The 18726-nt window shown below is 36.4% G+C and overlaps 1 protein-coding gene across 2 annotated transcripts in view; it reads right to left on the bottom strand.

Annotated features, from left to right (window-relative positions):
• The window catches only part of GRID2 (glutamate ionotropic receptor delta type subunit 2), a 1362985-nt gene that overhangs the window by 95949 nt on the left and 1248310 nt on the right, over positions 1 to 18726 (bottom strand). For both annotated transcript variants that reach the window (XM_048212019.2, XM_057309689.1), the window contains exon 14: positions 14459 to 14625. In XM_048212019.2, the coding sequence (XP_048067976.1) occupies positions 14459 to 14625 (167 nt within the window). The remainder of the gene's footprint in view (positions 1 to 14458; positions 14626 to 18726) is intronic.

Here is an 18726-nt window from a genome sequence, read left to right as displayed (position 1 = left end):
TTTTTTGGAAAAAATCTGTAGTGTTTATTATGCTTTTCTAGGTTCGACAATACTCTGGGTCTGACTAACTCTTTCCTTTCCTTTCACACTATTCTCTTGTCGCCCTGTCATGCTGGACTCCTTGCCATTCTTTAGATACTCCAAGCTGGTTCTCACTTCAGAGCCTTTACGTTTGTTTTACACAGAAATACTCTTCCTCTACATTTTACATTCAAGGTTGTCGTCAAATGTTGCTTCCTCAGAAAAATCTTTTGTGACCGTTCCCATCACTGATCTGTCTTTATTCTCCGTCCCCGTTAGGTTTTCTTCATAGCATGCTTTTCAATGTGAAATTATCCTATTTGTTGTCTTATTTATTCTGTCTTCTCCACCAACTCTTCAGTATAATGTAAGCTCCCAGAAAGCAATAACCTTGTTAATCTTGCTCACTATTTTTTTCTCTAGAAAAACAAAATAGTATGAAGCACTATGTAGTTGCTCAACAAATATTTGTTGATCAAGTGAATAAACATGAATCCTACTCTCTAATGTGTTACTTGCCTTAGTAATCACAAGTGAGAATAGGATTCTTCCCCCCTCAAACATTATTTAACAAGAATTTCTTGGATACCTCCTAAGAATATATTACCTATTCATAGAAGATTAAAAAAAGGAAGAATAAGAGAGGTTTTGCTATTCTTTTCAAGCTAAGAATTTAGAACGTATTTGAATGTCAAGGTATAAACATAAGAAATGAATAAAAAAGTGACATAGGTGGTAGAGAGAAGATAAAATACAGAAACACATTGAAGGGTCTGATGAGAGCTGACTTTGCCAGGGAGGACTTAAGCTGAGAATGGGCTACGAGCTGGAACCCACAGAACGTGTAAGATTTGAGTAGGTTTAGAAAGAAAGGAGTAACTGTGCTCTTAGGCACAACATGCTAAGGTTCAATTAGGTTTGTGACTGTGGAATGGAAAGGAGAGGAAAGCAAAAAAGGGACATTTGAAAGCAATTGGCCTCAACCTTTTCTTGTTTATGTCTTTGATTTCTCCATAAGCTATGTCTCTGGTTTTCGCTATCTTAATGGAGAATGTGCCCAAGTCTATATCCACTTCTCTAGCCTCTCCCTCAGGTTTCCACCCTGCATTATTGTTTGTCTGTTACAGTCTCTACATTTCCCTATATGAATGCATCATCCTCTGGTGCCTCAAACTCAACATGTCAAGACCCACATAGGTTCGAAATTAGTTCACTAGTACAACTGGTTTTACTCTCAAGCCAGTTTCCCTTCCTGGCTTCTCTTCTGTCAATTCCCCATTTCCCGGCCAGCAAGGCTAAGGATTTCATGTATGCTTGGTTCCCTTTTGCCCCATCTCTGTGTCTAGTTGATGGCCAACATTACCTTTAAAGTATCTCTCCCCTTCTTTCCATTTCCACTGCCTTCAGTCTACTTCAGGCATTTCACTTTTTCTAAATGATTCATTCACCCATTCATTCAATTAATACTTATCAAACATCTACTATGTGGTAGGCTTTCTTCTAAATGCTTGGATCACATCTCCAAATAAAGCAGAGAAAAAGCCCTGCCTTCCTGTACTTTATATTATAGATACAGCAATGGCTTCCTAACTGATAGCCTTCCTTCTAGTCAATTCCTCCTTTATTTCATTGCATACATTCTTTCCAGACTGATCAAAAAGCATACTACTGATTATAACTAGCCTTTCCCAAATTCTTCAGTGATCCCTCTTGTCCTAAATCCACACAGCTTGGCCTGATATTCAGGACCCCCACGTTTTGCACTCTTCGATCTCATCAACCTTAATGAACTATTCCTGCCACTCTACTGAATATATTCTGGTCGGGAGGTAATTTGTTTGGCAAATTTCTCTGGTTGCTAAAAAAATAGAAAAGAAGAAATTCACATTAGTAAAATTCATGTTGATTAGTTCAAAGACCATGAGAATTTGTGTAGAAGGACCATGCTTACTTTTATGGTAAGTGCTATAGATATCTTGGTTAAGGAATGGAAAAAAGCCCCCAGAAAATTGATAAAAATCGTTTAAGTACAAAAATGTAACTTATTTTGGAAAAAGACAGAAAACCTCAGCAGAACAGAAAGTCTATCATAGTTTTTTCAGGTTGCTGGCTCCTCTCATTGTATCTCCATGTCTGGCCCTGGAACATTGGTAAGAATATCATGGAGGCAACAATTTTTATATACATACTCTGAGGTCATTTATGTATAAAATAAAAATGTTGGATTTCAATTATTTGCAATAGTTACTAACACTATTTCAAACATAAATAGCTTCATAAGATGACAGTTGTAAAGCGGATTATTAAGAAAAAAGTGAATGTACACTTTGAGGTGTATCTATCTGTCTCTTTTTGAAGTTGGTGCTAAAGCAAGAAATTATGTTCATTAAGACAAAAATCATTAGTGCTTCTGTTAGACTTGTCATTCTGGGCTGTATGAACTCATAAATGTCATTCCACATTGGAACTGTATATTTTTATCTTAGCCATACTTTTATTCTAAAAACAGTAGGTTCTGTTTCATATTAGGAAGCATTTGACATGTGAATAGACAATCTGACCAAGTATAATGTTAGTTTTTTTTTTTTTTTGAGCTTCCCAAAGAACTATGAAATGAGATAGATAAGAGGTGATTATGGATTACACCAATTAAAAAGTCATGATGAATGAAAACTTCTATGAAGTAAGAATTGAAGTTTTGGTCTAGTACGGTCTTAAGCTGTTTGTAACAAAAGAGGGTAAGATAGAGAGAAAATAACTACAGTATCCTCCTCAGCTTTCCGTTTTTAATACTTTTATTGTTTCCTTCTGATCACCTGGTACAAGACAGCTTCAATTTCAAATGGATCTGCCCACTCACGGTAAAGGAGGACTTTCGCTGTTGGTGTGCTGTTTAAGCCTCTGGAAATCACCTGTAGGCATTTCAGTGTGCAAGAAAGTGGCTACCTGAGCGGGCATGAAGACAGTTTGGATGCTTGTTATCCCGGGGGCACACCGGTGCATGTGCTCAGAGCTATGATAGTAGGAACTCTGGTAGCATCGTGTAGGACAGCATGGGTTCAAACCTGGCTCTGCTACTTATTAGCTTTATGACTTTGGAAAATTGAAAATATTTTCTTTGACTCAGTTTCCTCCTCTGTAAAATGAAGCTACTCATAGTATTAACCTCATAAGTGTATTGTGAAGATTAAATGACTTAATATAGTTAGGGAACTTGGAATAGTACCTGGCACACAGTATGTCTTCAGTGATCATTAACTATTATTTTAGGCTACAATATAACTTCTCTGTAAGTTAGGGATAACACAATCCATAGCATCTTACCCGTTATTTGTGCTACTTTTTCTGCATATCTATAAAGTAATGATGATTTTTAAATAGGTGTTCTAGTCATGTCGATGGCCATGTTAAACATATTTGCTAGCACTCCTGCTCCTTTAGAGTAGACATAAAACATTTATTTTACTAGTAAATTCTAGGGATACAAAACTGATTTTTTAAACGAAGAGAATGGCAGAACAGGGTAGGGGTGGAACCCTGGACTGGGAGACTGGATCTGTGATGCCCAGGGCATGTTCTGACCTACATTGCTTGTTTGTTTCTTGACCTAAGTTTCAACTCTGGGCAGGTAACCCAACTTCCCTTCTCGATTTTTACATTTGTAAAATTAGTGAATTCTTCTAAATGCATGCCAAAGCCGCATTCCTATCTCTCCTTCTATGGTTGTTCCTTCTATCAACATAATTATCATGCAAGCCCACGTGCTTGTTCCCATGCTGTTACCGTTCTTACAATATTTTAAGGGTCTATTAAAAAAGAACCACATTCACTGATTACCCTCAACGACATCAAATTTTCCCTTTAAAAATTATGTGGGGCTAAGTCTGGTGAGTAAGATGAGTGCTTTGAATAGAAAAATGTGATGTAAGTATAATAGAGTTACACTAGAATTCTATAGTATTTCTGAGAGAGGCTTATAATTGATTCTCAGGCGTGTGTGTGTGTGTGCAACGTGTGCTTTCAAGTGCAACACACATTTGTAGCTTTAAGTTCTGAAATGTTTTGTTAAAAACTCAGCCTTTAGTCACACCTACTTTATACCACTATAATAACTATGCTTTTTGTAAAACAACTGCTTTTTGAATGAAATCATACTTACTAAGATCTAGAAACAGCCCAAATCGTATAAAATAATGAAACGCTGATCCGACTTCTTGCCAAGCGGCTTGGTCTAATGTCGTGGGCTCATTATTCAGCTGAAATATTGCTCTGCACATCACACTAGTCATTTATCTTCCCTGTACCTCAGTACTCTCTTTCAGAAAAGTCTAATAAAGATGGTTGTTTATAGAAAAGTACTCTTGTACCTTGGATGAAGTATTCCCCAAATGCCATATGATGTAAGTACAAGGAAAATAGAATCTTGTAACACTTCAAAATCTGCTCCATGGGATTGCATTGTCTGGTGGTTGGGATTGTGTTCAGCTTTGAGAATGCTGTCTGCTCCTTGAGAGTAAAGCTGGGCAATTTTCTTAAAATTTGGCTACTGCTTTACAAGATTAGTAAAACTAATCTTAAATCATACAGGGCCCATCTGATGAATATTTTTGAAATATTTACATATGGGAAACATCAACAATTGTACTTACACCCCATATTAATTAGGCCAAATGCTGAAACAAATGTAAATTACTTAGGTTCTTCATTAGAACCATTTACTGGTTAAAATATGTTGTTATTTTAAATAAAAATATATGTACAAATATATGATTATTTTATTCTACTCCAGTCTCTATTTGAAAGTGAATCTTTCATGTCCTCTTGCTTTTTTTTGCAACTCCTGAAACATTTTTCTTTATTACTGTATATAAACATGACCATCTGAACTGTCTTGTTTTCTCGATCCAGAAAAGAAAATGTGGATGTGATGAAACCTGTTGGTTTCAGTGGTGTGTGTGTGTGTGTGTGTATTTTCTAAAATTTATTTACATATTTATTTTTTAAAATAGTATCTGATGTGTGAGACAGAAGAATACCACAAGGGATATGTTAATGTAATTTGAGCAACTATAGAACAAAAGTCTGCAAGCTGAAAAGTTGTTTGAAATAAATATCCCCTGGGTAGTGAATTACATTTTTTAAAACTCATCATCACTTTTCTAGAAATCATTTTCCAGTTGGTTTTTCCTGGAGGTGAAATTGAGCTGATGCAACACTTGCAATAAGTAACTGAAAAGGAAAAATCAGAGTTGGAAGGAGAATGCAAGAGAAAGCTGTTGTGAGCACTTGAATCTGACACCCTTTCCCTTACAGGATCCTGGGTCCTCTCATTTCCACCAACTCCTCTCTATCCCTCTTCAAATGGTACCTTTTTTCTAATCATTTCTCCTCAGTCTCATTGAGGATATTCTCACTGCTTCACAGCTGGAACACTACAACAGCCTTGTAATGGCTTTTCTCAATTAAGCTCTGTCTTGTTTAACCCAACACCTTGGATCCCTCAAATGCTCCTGTGTCCAGATGTTCTCCTCAGAGCCTCACAAAGCTGGTGTGGGGTCCTGAGTGAGGACACAAGCCCCAGCCTGGGTTTGAGTCCTAGCTCCACAAGTCATTACTGTGTGACTTTGGTGAGATACTAAGCTCCGAGTCTCAGTTTCCTCAAATTTATAAAATGCAATGAATAAATGCCCACTTTGCAGAGTTGTGGCAAGTACTATATGAAATACATTAAATATTCAGCATAGTAGGTACCTAATAAATAGCAGATATCAGTACCCTGGTGTGTCACATTTAATTTTAGCTTCTCTGCTGTATTCACCTACCAATATTCTCTTCAGTCAAATCGTTCCTTCTCATTGTCCTTTCAACACAAGATGGCTTCTTATTTTGATGATTTCCTCATGTTTTCCTGAGTACCTTACCCGGACCTGTCTCCATATTCAAATTCTCCTTATCCTTGAAGCTCTAGCTCAAGTCTAATAAAATCTTTCTTTTCTACTCAGCAATGATTTCCATTCATCTGATTTTTTTCAGCATCTATTATCCATACCAGTTTAATGTGTAAGTTCATATTGCTTAATGTTTACATAGGTATCTTGATAATGTCACTCCTACTCTCAGAGCCAAGGGACAGTATATATTTTGTATGTCTAAAGGGAAAACAATCATTTAACTTCTGATTATAAGCGTCTATGTGAGAGCTCCTTCCAGCTGACTGAGTGCAGAGGTTAAGCCAGTTGTTGACCGATTTTGGAACTGCTAACTGGGCAATCAGCTTTTTTCTCTTCCTGAAGAGGGAACAAAGTGGTTTAAAAGTACCTCATTCTTATTTTGAATAAAAGGATTAGGGCTCTATGGTTTCCAGTTAAAGGAATCTTTCCTAACTTCCTTATGGGAATGAAAGCATGAAAGTTCTTATAGCAGGGAGTTGGAAAGAAAGGTAGACATGTTCTGTGTTTATTTTCTTTTTTCTTCTGAGTTTTTATTGTTCATTATATAAAAAATTGGAGAAACCAAGAAAGAAAAATTATTACGATAAAAGAAAATAGAAGACTTTTTCTTTTTATACTAACAAGCACAAAGAATAGGTATTTAATTTATTGAGATATAAGTAAATGGGATGATCTTTGATCAAAAAGTTAGGTAGATCTTTTTTCATCAAGTATTGTTACTCTGTGCTGGCATGAAGGTAGCCATTAAAGATGTAGAGACATACGCCTGAACCGAAGGGGCTTACCAACATGAGGCAGGACCCAAAAATGAAACTGTAAGAAGTATTAAGACAGAGGTAGAGAAAAGGATCTCATATGCTTTTTCTGAATCTAGATAGCAATCAGACATGGAAAAGAAAAAAGAAGCATTCAAATTGGTAAGGCAAAGTAAAACTGTCACTATCTGCAGATGACACGGTTCTATATATAGAAAACCCTAAAGATTCCACCAAAAAAACTGTTAGAACTAATAAATATATTCAAAGGATACAAAATCAATGTACAAAAATATTTTGCATTTCTATACACTAATAATAAACTAGCCAAAAAAATTAAGAAAACAATTCTATTAACAATTACATCAAAAAGAATAAAATACATAGGAATAAATTTAACCAAGGAGGTGAAAGACCTACACTGTGGAAACTATAAGACATTGATGAAAGAAATTGAAGATGGCACAAATGGAAAGATACACCACCAACATGGATTGGAAGATTAATATTGTTAAAATGTTCATACTACTCAAAACAGTGTACAGACTTGACATAACCTCTATCAAAATACCAATGGCATTTTTCACAGAGCAAATAATCCTAAAACTTGTAAGGAATCACAAAAGACCCCAAATAGCCAAAGCAGTCTTGAGAAAAAAGAGCAAGGCTGGAGGTATCACACGCCCAGATCTCAAACAATACTGCAGGCCTATAGTAGTCAAACCAGTATGGTGCTAGCACACAAATAGACACATAGGGCAATGGAATAGAATAGAGAGACCGGAAATAAGCCTATGCTTGTATGGTCAATTAGTCTACAACAAAGGAGGATAGAACATACAATGAGGAAAAGACAGTCTCTTCAATAAATGGTGCTGGGAAAACTGGACAGCTATGTAGCTGCATAACAACAAAACTCAGCCACTTTCTCATACCATATACAAAAATAAAGTCAAAATGGATTAAAAACTTAAATGTAAGGGGCGCCTGGGTGGCACAGCGGTTAAGCGTCTGCCTTCGGCTCAGGGTGTGATCCCGGCGTTCCGGGATCGAGCCCCCCATCAGGCTCCTCTGCTATGAGCCTGCTTCTTCCTCTCCCACTCCCCCTGCTTGTGTTCCCTCTCTCGCTGGCTGTCTATCTCTGTCAAATAAATAAATAAAATATTAAAAAAAAAAAAAACTTAAATGTAAGACCTGAAACCATAAAAATTCTGAAAGAAAAACGTAAGCAGTAAACTCTTGGATATCTCTTAGCAATTTTTTTTTTTTTGAATCTGTTCTCCTCAAGCAAGGGCAACAAAAGTAAAAATAAACAACTGAACTACCTTAAACTGAAAAACTTTTGCAGTGAAGGAGTCCGTCAACAAAACAAAAAGGTAATCTACTAAATGGGAAAAGAGATTTGCTAATGATATATCTGATAAGTGGTTAATATTAAAAACATGTAAAGAACCTATACATCTCAACACCAAATAACTTGATTAAAAAATGGGCAGAGGACCTGAACAGACCTTTATTTTTTTATTTTTATTTTTTATTTTTAGAAGACATACAGATGGCCAACAGACATGAAAAGGTGCTCAACATCACTCATCATCAGGGAAATGCAAATCAAAACCACAATGAAATACCACCTCACACCGGTCAGAAAGGCTGGTATCAAAACGTCAAGAAATAACAAATACTGGTGAGGATGTGGAGAAAAGGGAATTCTTACACACTGTTGGTGGGGACGTAAATTAGTGCAGCCACTGTGGAAAACAGTGTGGAGGATCCTCAAAAAATTAAAATAGAAATACCCTACAACCCAGCAATTCCACTTTTGGATATTTAACCTAAGAAACCAAAACCATTAATTCAAAAAGATACACGTATCCCTATGTTTATTATAGCATTATTTAAAATAGCCATGATGTGGAAGCAACCTAAGTGTCCACTGATAGATGAATGGGTAAGGAAGATGGGGCATATATACATAATGGAATACTACGCAGCCATAAAAAAGAATTCAATCTTGTCATTTGTGACAACATGGATGGACCTAGGGGATATTACTCAAAGTGAAGTAAGTCAGACAGAGAGAGAAAAATGCCATATGCTTTCACTTATATGTGGAATCTAAAAAGCAAAACAAATAAGACAAAACAGAAACAGACTCATAAATACAAGGAATAAACTGGTGATTACCAGAGGGGAGGTGGGTGGAGGGATGGGTGGAACAGGTAAAGGGGTGGAGAGGTACAGTCTTTCAGGTATAAAATAAGTCATGTGGATGTAAAGTGTAGCATAGGGGGTATAGTCAATAATATTGTAATAACATTGTACCGTGATAGACGGTAATTATACTTACTGTGGTAAGCATTTCATAAAGTACATAAATGCTGAATCATTATTAATACATCTGAAACTAGTATAATATTGTATGTTAATTAAACTGTACTAAAAAAAATGCATGCCTGGCCCTTCCAGGTTATTCTGGAAATTAGGGCCTTGGAAAAACAAAAATGAAGTAAAGCATAGATATTTTAACAGTTAACAATGCAAAAGGAAGAAACAACAACAGAATAGGCTGCATTCAAGGAATTCAAAAGTAATTAAATAAAAGTAGTCATTTATGGGCCAAAAATGAAAGTATTTCATATATCAAGGATTACAATTAATTCTATTCTGTGCCCCTAAGAGGAGAGGGAGGGGCAGAGAGAGAGAGAGAGAGAGAGAGAAAGGCAATCCCCAAGTACTTATTTGAAACACAGATTGTTAAAAGTGTATGACGATTTCTGGAGCCATCCTGTCTGGATTTGAATCTCAGCTCTAATACTCAGTAGCTTTGTGAACTGGGAAAAATTACTTTACCTCATCATGTCTCAGTTTCTGTGTCTATAAAATGAGGATAATAATAGTACTTCCCTCACAGACTGTTAAATGTAAGAACTCAAAATGTGGCACACGGTAAACATGATATAGTCTTTTTTTTTTTAAGATTTTATTTATTTAATTTTGCACATGTGAGCGCAAGAGAGAGAGACAGAGAGCGCTTGCAGGAGAGAGCACAAGTTGGGGGGGGGAGAGGGAGATGCAGACTCCCCACCAAGCAGGGAGCCCGAGGGGGGACTTGATCCCAGTGCTGTGAGATCATGACTTGAGCTGAAGGCATATGCTCAATGGACTGAGCCACCCAGGTGCCTGATACAGTCTGTTTAATATGATTCTTATATACTTTTAAAAAAAGTTGAGGGAAGACAGGAGAAAACTGGACGTGGATTTAGGACTCTTGAAATTTTTTTCACTTTTATTGCTCTTTGTGATTCTAAGTAATTTACTCCTTTGGACTAGTTCCCTCCTTGATAATAAAGGAAGTACTGATCATTCCATTTGTAAAAATTCTGAAAATCTGTGACTAAATTGAAATACTACTTATGCATCTGTACCAATATCATGAATCCAACAAAATAATCATTCAGTTTGAAATACATCCTTGTTTTTGTGACTAGTGGGTTCATTCCTAAAGTTTAGGGATAGAAGCCAATAAGCAAAAAGAGATTTTTTAATAGATGAAGTATAAAATTAAACTCATAAATTAATTATTCCTTGATATCCACTAAGATTTACAAAGATGAGATCATACTAAATGCTCAATAAATATTTTTATCACATTTTTAGTTTTATGAATAGTTAAGATTCTAAAATCAACACCAGAGTTTACTTTATTAAAAGCATAATGATATCACTGAAAAACTCAGCTCTCTTCTACTCTTAAATGTTTTTAATTAACAACTTTTGACTTAATAATTCTTGTATACAAAGAACTATTACAAGACAATGGCCACATAAACATCTGATGAACAGTGTTGGAGAATTCACTGCAAACATTATTCACCACACTAGAACTCTGACCTATCTGATGGGATTGTATAAATACTTTAGCTTCTGCTCCCAAGTTATCTAGAATTTATGCACACCAAGGAAACAAAATTCCTCTATCCAAATCTATGATTATATATACTGTAGCAACTTACTGGTCTTTAAAAGTCATTCCTGCGTGTGCAAGTGTAAAAGTGAATATATCCCTTCAGCCCATGTTTCTGATGCCTAACCTAACGCTTGCCAAAGCTCAGGCCATCTACTCAGTGAATGCATCCGTGGTATAACAGTTGTGCAGTAATATGCAAGTGTGCAATAAGCAAATGTACAACATTTCATATGATTGCTCTGGAGTGTCATTAAAGGATATAGGCATATAAGATACTGGGCAGATGGTAGATGATACATGTAGCTACCATATCAGCATATAACGTTTATTTTATGTATTAATATTTATTACATATTTAAGTACTTTAATGTCTTGTACGTTGTGGTATAGATATATAGTAACCTAAGAAATAGTGTTTACTACATAAAAATCACGCTGGGGGTGCCTGGGTGGCTCAGTCGGTTAAGCATCCGACTCTTCATTTTGGCTCCGGTCATGGTCTCAGGGTTGTGAGATCGAGCCCTTCATCGGGCTCTGCGCTCAGCACAGAGTCTGCTTGAGATTCTCTCTCTCTCTCTGCCCCTCCCCTTGTTCCCACTCTCTCTTTCTCTCTAAATAAGTAAATAAATAAATCAATAAATAAAATCTTCCACTAAAAAAAATCACCCTGAATACTTTCATTTTCATTGAAAGTAATTACAGTAGCAATCAGTGATCCAGCGTAATCAAGGGCCTAGGATAAGTTGAGGTAATAAAGTTATTTATAATAATTTCTAAGGTGTACTAGAATGATTAAATGTTATGGTCTTTATAATTTTTTTAAATCAGTCTATAAAAAAGCGATCTCTTTTCCCTAATGGCCATAGCATAGGAAAATGAAAGCAGAACTTTTCTGAATTCAGGGAGAGAGTTTGGGTCATAGATCACTGTGGCACGTGTCTAACGAGATGAGCTGCATATGAACGATTGCCAGATCACACGTCTTTCCTGGATCTCTCTTCTTCCAGATGTCCAGGGAACCAGGATACAGATGTCATTATTCAGGAACTCCACAGAAAGGGACAATTTAAATTGTCTATATCCATAATGTAAATCAAAGGAAAAATCCTGCTCAATGCTTAGTATAATTTTTCACCAGTTCACTGGAGTGGATTTTCTCTGAATTAAAATCTCCCTTAGGTGAACCACCACAGGGAGGATAAGAAACGGAACACTTAGTGTGATTTATTAAATATTTCTTTAATTGCTATTATGTCTGTGTATTGATTTTACTGGCTTCTTCTTTTGCATGAAAGATCTAGAAATCAGGTCTGGAAACAAAAAAAAATCTGTAGTGAAGAAAATCCCAATTAACCCCAACTAAGGAATAAATAATCCTTTTTTCAACGACATGGTTCATGTTCAGTATCCAGTAGGCTTTTCTGCTGGTCTTTCTCCAAAAACCCTGGCATCTCCTTCATTCCATTATGCTTTCCACCCTCATTTCTAAGTTAATGAAAACTATGGTGTGCCTCTTTGCCTAGAAGTATCTCTATTTGTTTCTTCCTCCTCATTCCCTGTTGCCTAGTTCCAGACTCGGCCTTCCTTGTCTCATGCTTCCAGGTTTGCTCTAGTCTTTGCCAATCTTAATTCATCCTTCATCTCAAACCTAGATTAACCCCCCCTTAAATACTGTCCTATTCATTTTACTCCTGGGCTCCAGAATGGACAATAGGTTCTCACAGCTGCCTGTGGCCTACGATATGACTCCCACCCTTCAAATTTCCTTTCAAATTAACTTGCTGCCCTTGTTGCTCTTCAACATATTCTGCTCTCTCCTCCTATCCTGTTGTCTTCATTGTTTCTCCAAGAATTATCTCTTTTTTTCCTTTCAGCCTAACAATTCTCTACTAATCCTTCAAGGTCAGATTCAGGGCTCACCTTCTCTGGAGAGCTTTCTTTCATGTTTCCCTTGATTAACTCTTTATTCCATACTGTATTCAATTCTTTCACTATCTCAGCTACACAACTTGATGCAATATAAACAAGCAATACTGATATCGCATATATATCAGTGTCAGCACACATTTATAGAAATGTCTGTATTGTTTATTGTTTCACATGTGTGGGCCACATATCTCCAACTAGACTTCAAGGGTCTTCCAGGTAATTTTCTATGGCATAACTGATTTTCCAGTTTGTTCCCCTTAGAATCTACTCATCAATAAGTGTGTTTTTATTGATTATTCATTATTTATACCTTAATATTTTACTTCCCAATTTATGCTTATTTCATTTTTGTCATTTTTAGATTTTTTTAGAGCCCTAAGGGACCCCTGGTAGATTATATTATTGTTCATAGTTATTTACTCCCCTGCCTTTATGTGAAGTACAGTTCCTTACTCCATCGATTTGGGCTTGACCATGAGACTCTTTCGTGAGTGGTTTGTGGGCAGATGTGACATATGCCACATCCATGCAAGAAGTGCAGGAAACACTGCAGGTTTCTGGCAGCCTCTTCTGCAGCTTCTCATTGTCATGACAACAGCTTGTCTCAGATAGGGCCACTTTTTCAGCCTGGCCCTGGAATGAGACGTGGCCCAGGAAGACCCGCCGGTGACCTGCAGCTTGCCTCACAACTTCGCCAAATCACAGCCTTATGTTTCACGAATGCAAAAAAGTCACTGATGCTTGGGAGTTGCTTGCTACACAGAAAGGCAGACTAATAGAAGACCTTGGGGTTAATCCAACGTCCGCTTTTGTAGATAAGGAGAGAGGCCTAGATTTTTTTTGTTAGCTAATGGAAGAGTTTTAACATAAATTCTGGACTACTGACATCGTTTTTGTTTGTTTTTGTTTTTGTTTAACACAAAATACCTGGCTTTTGCTATCCTAAAATTTGGAGGAATGCAACTCAAATAGTTTGAAATTTGGGGCCTTAGTATTTATTACCTGGTACTACCCTCTTGGTCTGGCACTGCTTTTAGAAAATAGATAGAAAAAATGTCTAGAAAATAAACAAAATGCACTATCAGTGTCAAATGAAATATACTCCTACTGAAAGATACTGCTGTCCCTTAGGCCCACGCTTGTTTGGTAGTAGAATAAAATGAAGTGATCTTTCGGAGTGCCTTGCAGGCCCAAGTCTTTCATATACATTGTTCATCTAAAGTATACACTTCAAAACCTTTTTTCTTAAAAAAACTTATGTAAGAAAATTCTAACTTGAGGATGGGTATAATTTCTTAATAACCCACCCCCTTAATTCCGTGACAAAGTCTCATGTACTTTGACTCCACGTGAGGGACTCTAAAATTCTTATCCTTTTTCTGTGCAAAATTCAGATGGAAATATCCCTATCATTATGTGCCTCAGTTCATCAGAACTTTGACTTGGTCCTGAAGTTTATTTTATGCTTTGATGTTCTTGAAATGAACTACTTTTGCTAAATCTATGGATATTTAAAATTCAGAGAGTAAACTGCTAGTTAAGTTCTAAAGAAGTTATTAACATACTACTTCCTTTTGTATATCAATTTTTAAAGAGTAAGACCAGTTCTATGCAGCAATATTTTCCCCTTTTTATGGAAACATAATATTTCAGTACATGCTTTAGGGAAAGGATGTCTTATTAAATAACATTTATAACTACCTTTTATTGGTGTTGTTTACTATCCTGTTCCAAACAAAGAAAACAAGTGTAATAAAACTGCATGAGTAACCAAGTGCATTTTCTTTTTCTATTTTTTGTCTCTTCTTATTTGGACCACACACAAGTCTTACCTTTGTGAAAAAACATCCCTGTAAGGACTGCCATGTTGCAGTGCGATTCCATATCCCCGATCAGCAACCGTGTTCCCGATGGTGTAAAATGAACAATCTGGGTCATTGATAGCCACATATTCCAATACGGCTGCATCCCACACAAAGGCATAATTTCCATATTTTACCTGCGAAAATATGGAGAACAAAAGAGGAAAATAGGATTTAAGTTTGGAATTTTAAATAATGCAGATAGGCTAAAGCATATTACAATTCTGTATATTTAATTGTGTAAAACATCCTAGGACCTATCTTCTTAAATACCTATTCTGGATGAGAATATGGCTTTTGGTTAATTTACAGCTCTGTTCTCCTGGAAATGTGATAAAGTTAGAATGTTAACTATGTTTCCAGGCAGCATAGCTTATAGTAAAATGACCCGTGAGTAGTAAATGTCACCTGGACTGGGAGAACAATAAAGCATGGAAAGAAACTATGTCTTTGAGCTTTTCTGAGTGCAGTCATTCCTGTAATTGGACCTCTCTCTTTGGGGACCTGGAAGTTACACTTTTGAACTTGTTGCAAGAGACTGGCTCCTTTAGGCTTCTAAGCCAGGCAGGCTTTTGTACCCACCCAGTATAGGTATGATCTCCTTGCATGTGACCTATGTTCCAAATGAGTCCAAGTCCAAGTCCAAGTCACACTGAAGAAAACTAATCAACACTACCCTGCTGGTAGATGTATTTCCTAACTTATGCTATTCCAAGGTAATCTGTTGCCAAGTGTGGTCTATGGCAATTTTGCAGCTGGAATTTGATGAAACCCCTTTGGTGGGCATTGCAATGAGGAACAAATAATTATACAATCTTCTCTATCATTATTTAGGGAACATAACTTTATTCTGAGTTGTTTACCTTTTAGTGATTATCTTTTTTTAAAAGTGTGACTTTCCCCCCTAAATTACAAATGTATCAAAAATAAAAAGCAATCTTAATAAAATAAATTTAAAAATATTATATAGGGGTCCCTAGGTGGCTCAGTTGGTTGAGCGCCCAATTCTTGGTTTCAGCTCAGGTGGTGATCTCACTGGTCAGGAGCTTGGGGCTGCATGGTGCTCCCCTCTCAGCGGGAAGTCTGCTCGGGGGTTCTCTCCCTCTGCGACCCCCTCACTTCCACGCACGTGTTCTCTTTTTCTCTCTCTCAAATAAATAAATAAATCTTTAAAAAATATTATCTATAAATATAGAATTTAATGAATTCATAAAAAACAGAATAATTAAATCTAATGAATCATCGAGCTTTACATCAAAAACCAGGGATGTACTGTATGGTGACTAACATAATATAATAAAAAATATTATTATAAAAAAAAGAATAATTAAATCAAATATTCAGTGAGTTAGCTAGTTTGTTTATTTATTTATTTATTTGAGGGGAAAGTAATTTTCTGGTAAATCTGATGAGAGGAAAGAGAAAAATTCCTTTTCAGAGAGTTCATTGTATATAGAAATGCCACTGATTTTTGTATGCTGATTTTGTGTTCTGCAACTTTTCTGAGTTCATTTATTAGTTCTAACAGGGTTTTTTTTGTTTAGTCTTTAAGATTTTCTACACATATGATCTTATCATCTGCAAATAGAGATAATTTGACTTCTTCCTTTCTGATTTGGATATTTTTATTTCTTTTTCCCATCTAATTGCTCTGGCTGGGACTTACAGTACTATGTTGAGTGGAGGTGGTGAGAATGGGCATCTTTGTCTTGTACCTTTATAGTAGTAGAGTCAAGTCCTGAGGGTATAGGCTGCTTTCAGGAATGCAGACAGGATAACAGTTGGTTGACCAAGCACTGAGATATAGCCCTGCCTCTTAAAAGCATGCTTTTTTTTTTTTTTTTTTTTTTTTTTTTTGTGAGAGAGAGAGGAGGGCAGGGAGGGGTAGAAGGAGAGAGAGAGAGAGAATCTTAAGCAGACTCCATGTCCAGTGTGGAGCCCGACGTGGGGCTTGATTTCAAGACCCTGAGATCATGACCTGAGCTGACATCAAGTCAGACGCTTAACTGACTGAGCCACCCAGGTGTGCCTCTTGAAAGCATTCTTATTCAGTCTTAGATTCTGCCAGGGATGCACAACTAGGATCCCAAATTTCTCACAAAGGTGTTTTGTTCATGGATGGCTGCCAAATTGTTGTTTCTATGAGAGGACCTCCTGTTCCTTCATATTGCTGATACTACTTCCTCTAACTATCTGTATTTATTTAAAAAATTTTATCAACGTGTATACCTCATGTATACATGGGAGAACCCTGGGGAAAATGAGTAACTCAAACAGGTGGCTTTAGAATTCAGGATTAAAAGCCATCTTATTTGGAAAGGAAAGGGCCGGGGGCAGGGAAGTAGGCCTCTTAGGGGAGAGTAAATCATGTTTATGAAAGATGAATGGCCTTTGGTGGAATACATGGGAGATGTGATATTTTGCAAAAAAGTTTGTCTGGATGTGGTGCTCACTTCTAGTCTCTTCTCCTGTGATCAGAGTCACTCTGTGTTCATGAAACTCCGAGGGAGGGGATTTATGACACTCGAGTTCCTTTTAGAGGATTTATGTTTAGAGGATTTTACGTAAATAAGGGTTGTTTAGAGAAAGCCTCTCCCTGCATTTGCTGTTTTTCAAGTGCTTACAGCTCAAAATCATCAATATACCAAAGTAGCATATTTTGGGGTGGTATATTCAGTTACCCTTAATCACCAACTTTCATATTTACTTCTAGTCTCCTGGGTCTAAACCTATAGTAACAGAGAGATAGCAGTGACCCTGAAGCCTCCTCTAAAAACCTACTTTGATTTTTGCTATCCTCTTCTTTCAAACAGCCACTCTGGCCTCCTGGATCCCCTTGGACTTCTTTAAATCCCTCAAGAGACCTCCCCAGTTGGGGACATATTGCTTTGCTGTTAGAAAAGTGTTCTAGCATTGCTGTTACTGCTTTGTGAACCGTAAAGCTCTATTTAAATGTATATTAACATCATCATTGCCATTATATACATGTTTCTAATAATTCTAATCTTACAAAGCATTATGAATTCATTTTTAAAAGGGGGACCATTAAAAGAGCATGATTATAGCCTGTAGCAATACCAATGAAATGTTGCATAGTAACCCAAACTATTTTAGCTTTTAAAAATATCCGTTTTTTTTTTCAACTACTAAAACATACAATCATTGTCCTTTGGTTTTTAACTATTAGGTTAAAGCTATCTAGAAAATACTCATTAACAAAACCTAAAGTCATTTTCCAACAGAATAACAATTGAAGGTTTAAATTTTTCATCCATCTGACTAGGTGATGGATATTACTTAAAAATTTCAACTAGTCTTTGCTGTTGAAGTCATGTTTGGAGAAGCAGCTACATTGAGGGCCATTGGCTTATTAACAATGGATTCCATGCCAACTGAGTGCTTCATAGCAGGTTAAACGAGGGTGAAAGTACATCCGGAAGCTTTATGTCATCATATTCCAGTCCCATTTATGAGAAAGGGAAAAGAATCCAAAAATGGCATCTACCTCCAATATTATCAATCTCTGGTTCCTAAAATAGAGATGCCAGAATGCTGTGGTGATTGATGGATGATGGGAGCTGCTAATGCTTAACACCTGTGTCCTTATTATAGAGCTGAGATGCCAGGAGCCTTGATGGATTTCTCATTGCTGAGATAATACGAGGCTTTGTTTCATTTCCACAATATTATTACAGGAATCTTTCTTTGAATTCCGTTTTACTCACAATTATTATGCATTAATTTGAAGATCCTAAAGGGGTTTGTAAGGAATATAAAGGTAAGGCTTGGGCTCCTGCCCTCAAGCTGCTTACAGCTCAGTACTGGAGATAAGTAACTGCTTTCTGTAACATAAAGCACATTGTAGTATGTACCATACAAAAAGCGTAAAATATTAAAGTGGTTTAAAGAAAGGAAAACTTAATTTTCATTGGGGAATCAGGGCAGCCCGCTTAAATATTCTGGTAACTGAAATAGTTATACAAGAAAACCCCAAATATTTACATTCCTTATCTTTAGTGCCTGATTAAACATAGATACTCTTTGGAAACCATTTTTTTTTGTTCATGTACTGTTTTAACCTTCTAGTTTTCTGCAATTTTCCATCAGTCAGGTGAAGAACTATAAAAATTCCATGTTATTTTCTCAAATATTTGCATATCTTGCCAAGTAAGTGAAGGATGGGAAAATGTATTTTCATTTTTTTTTTAAAGATTTTATTTATTCATTCGACAGAGATA

This window comes from Ursus arctos, unplaced genomic scaffold (assembly GCF_023065955.2).
Source record: "Ursus arctos isolate Adak ecotype North America unplaced genomic scaffold, UrsArc2.0 scaffold_9, whole genome shotgun sequence".
Taxonomy (NCBI): Eukaryota; Metazoa; Chordata; class Mammalia; order Carnivora; family Ursidae; genus Ursus; species Ursus arctos.
The sequence above is the reverse complement of the archived record's forward strand: the minus strand, read 5'-3'. Positions and strand labels throughout refer to the sequence as shown.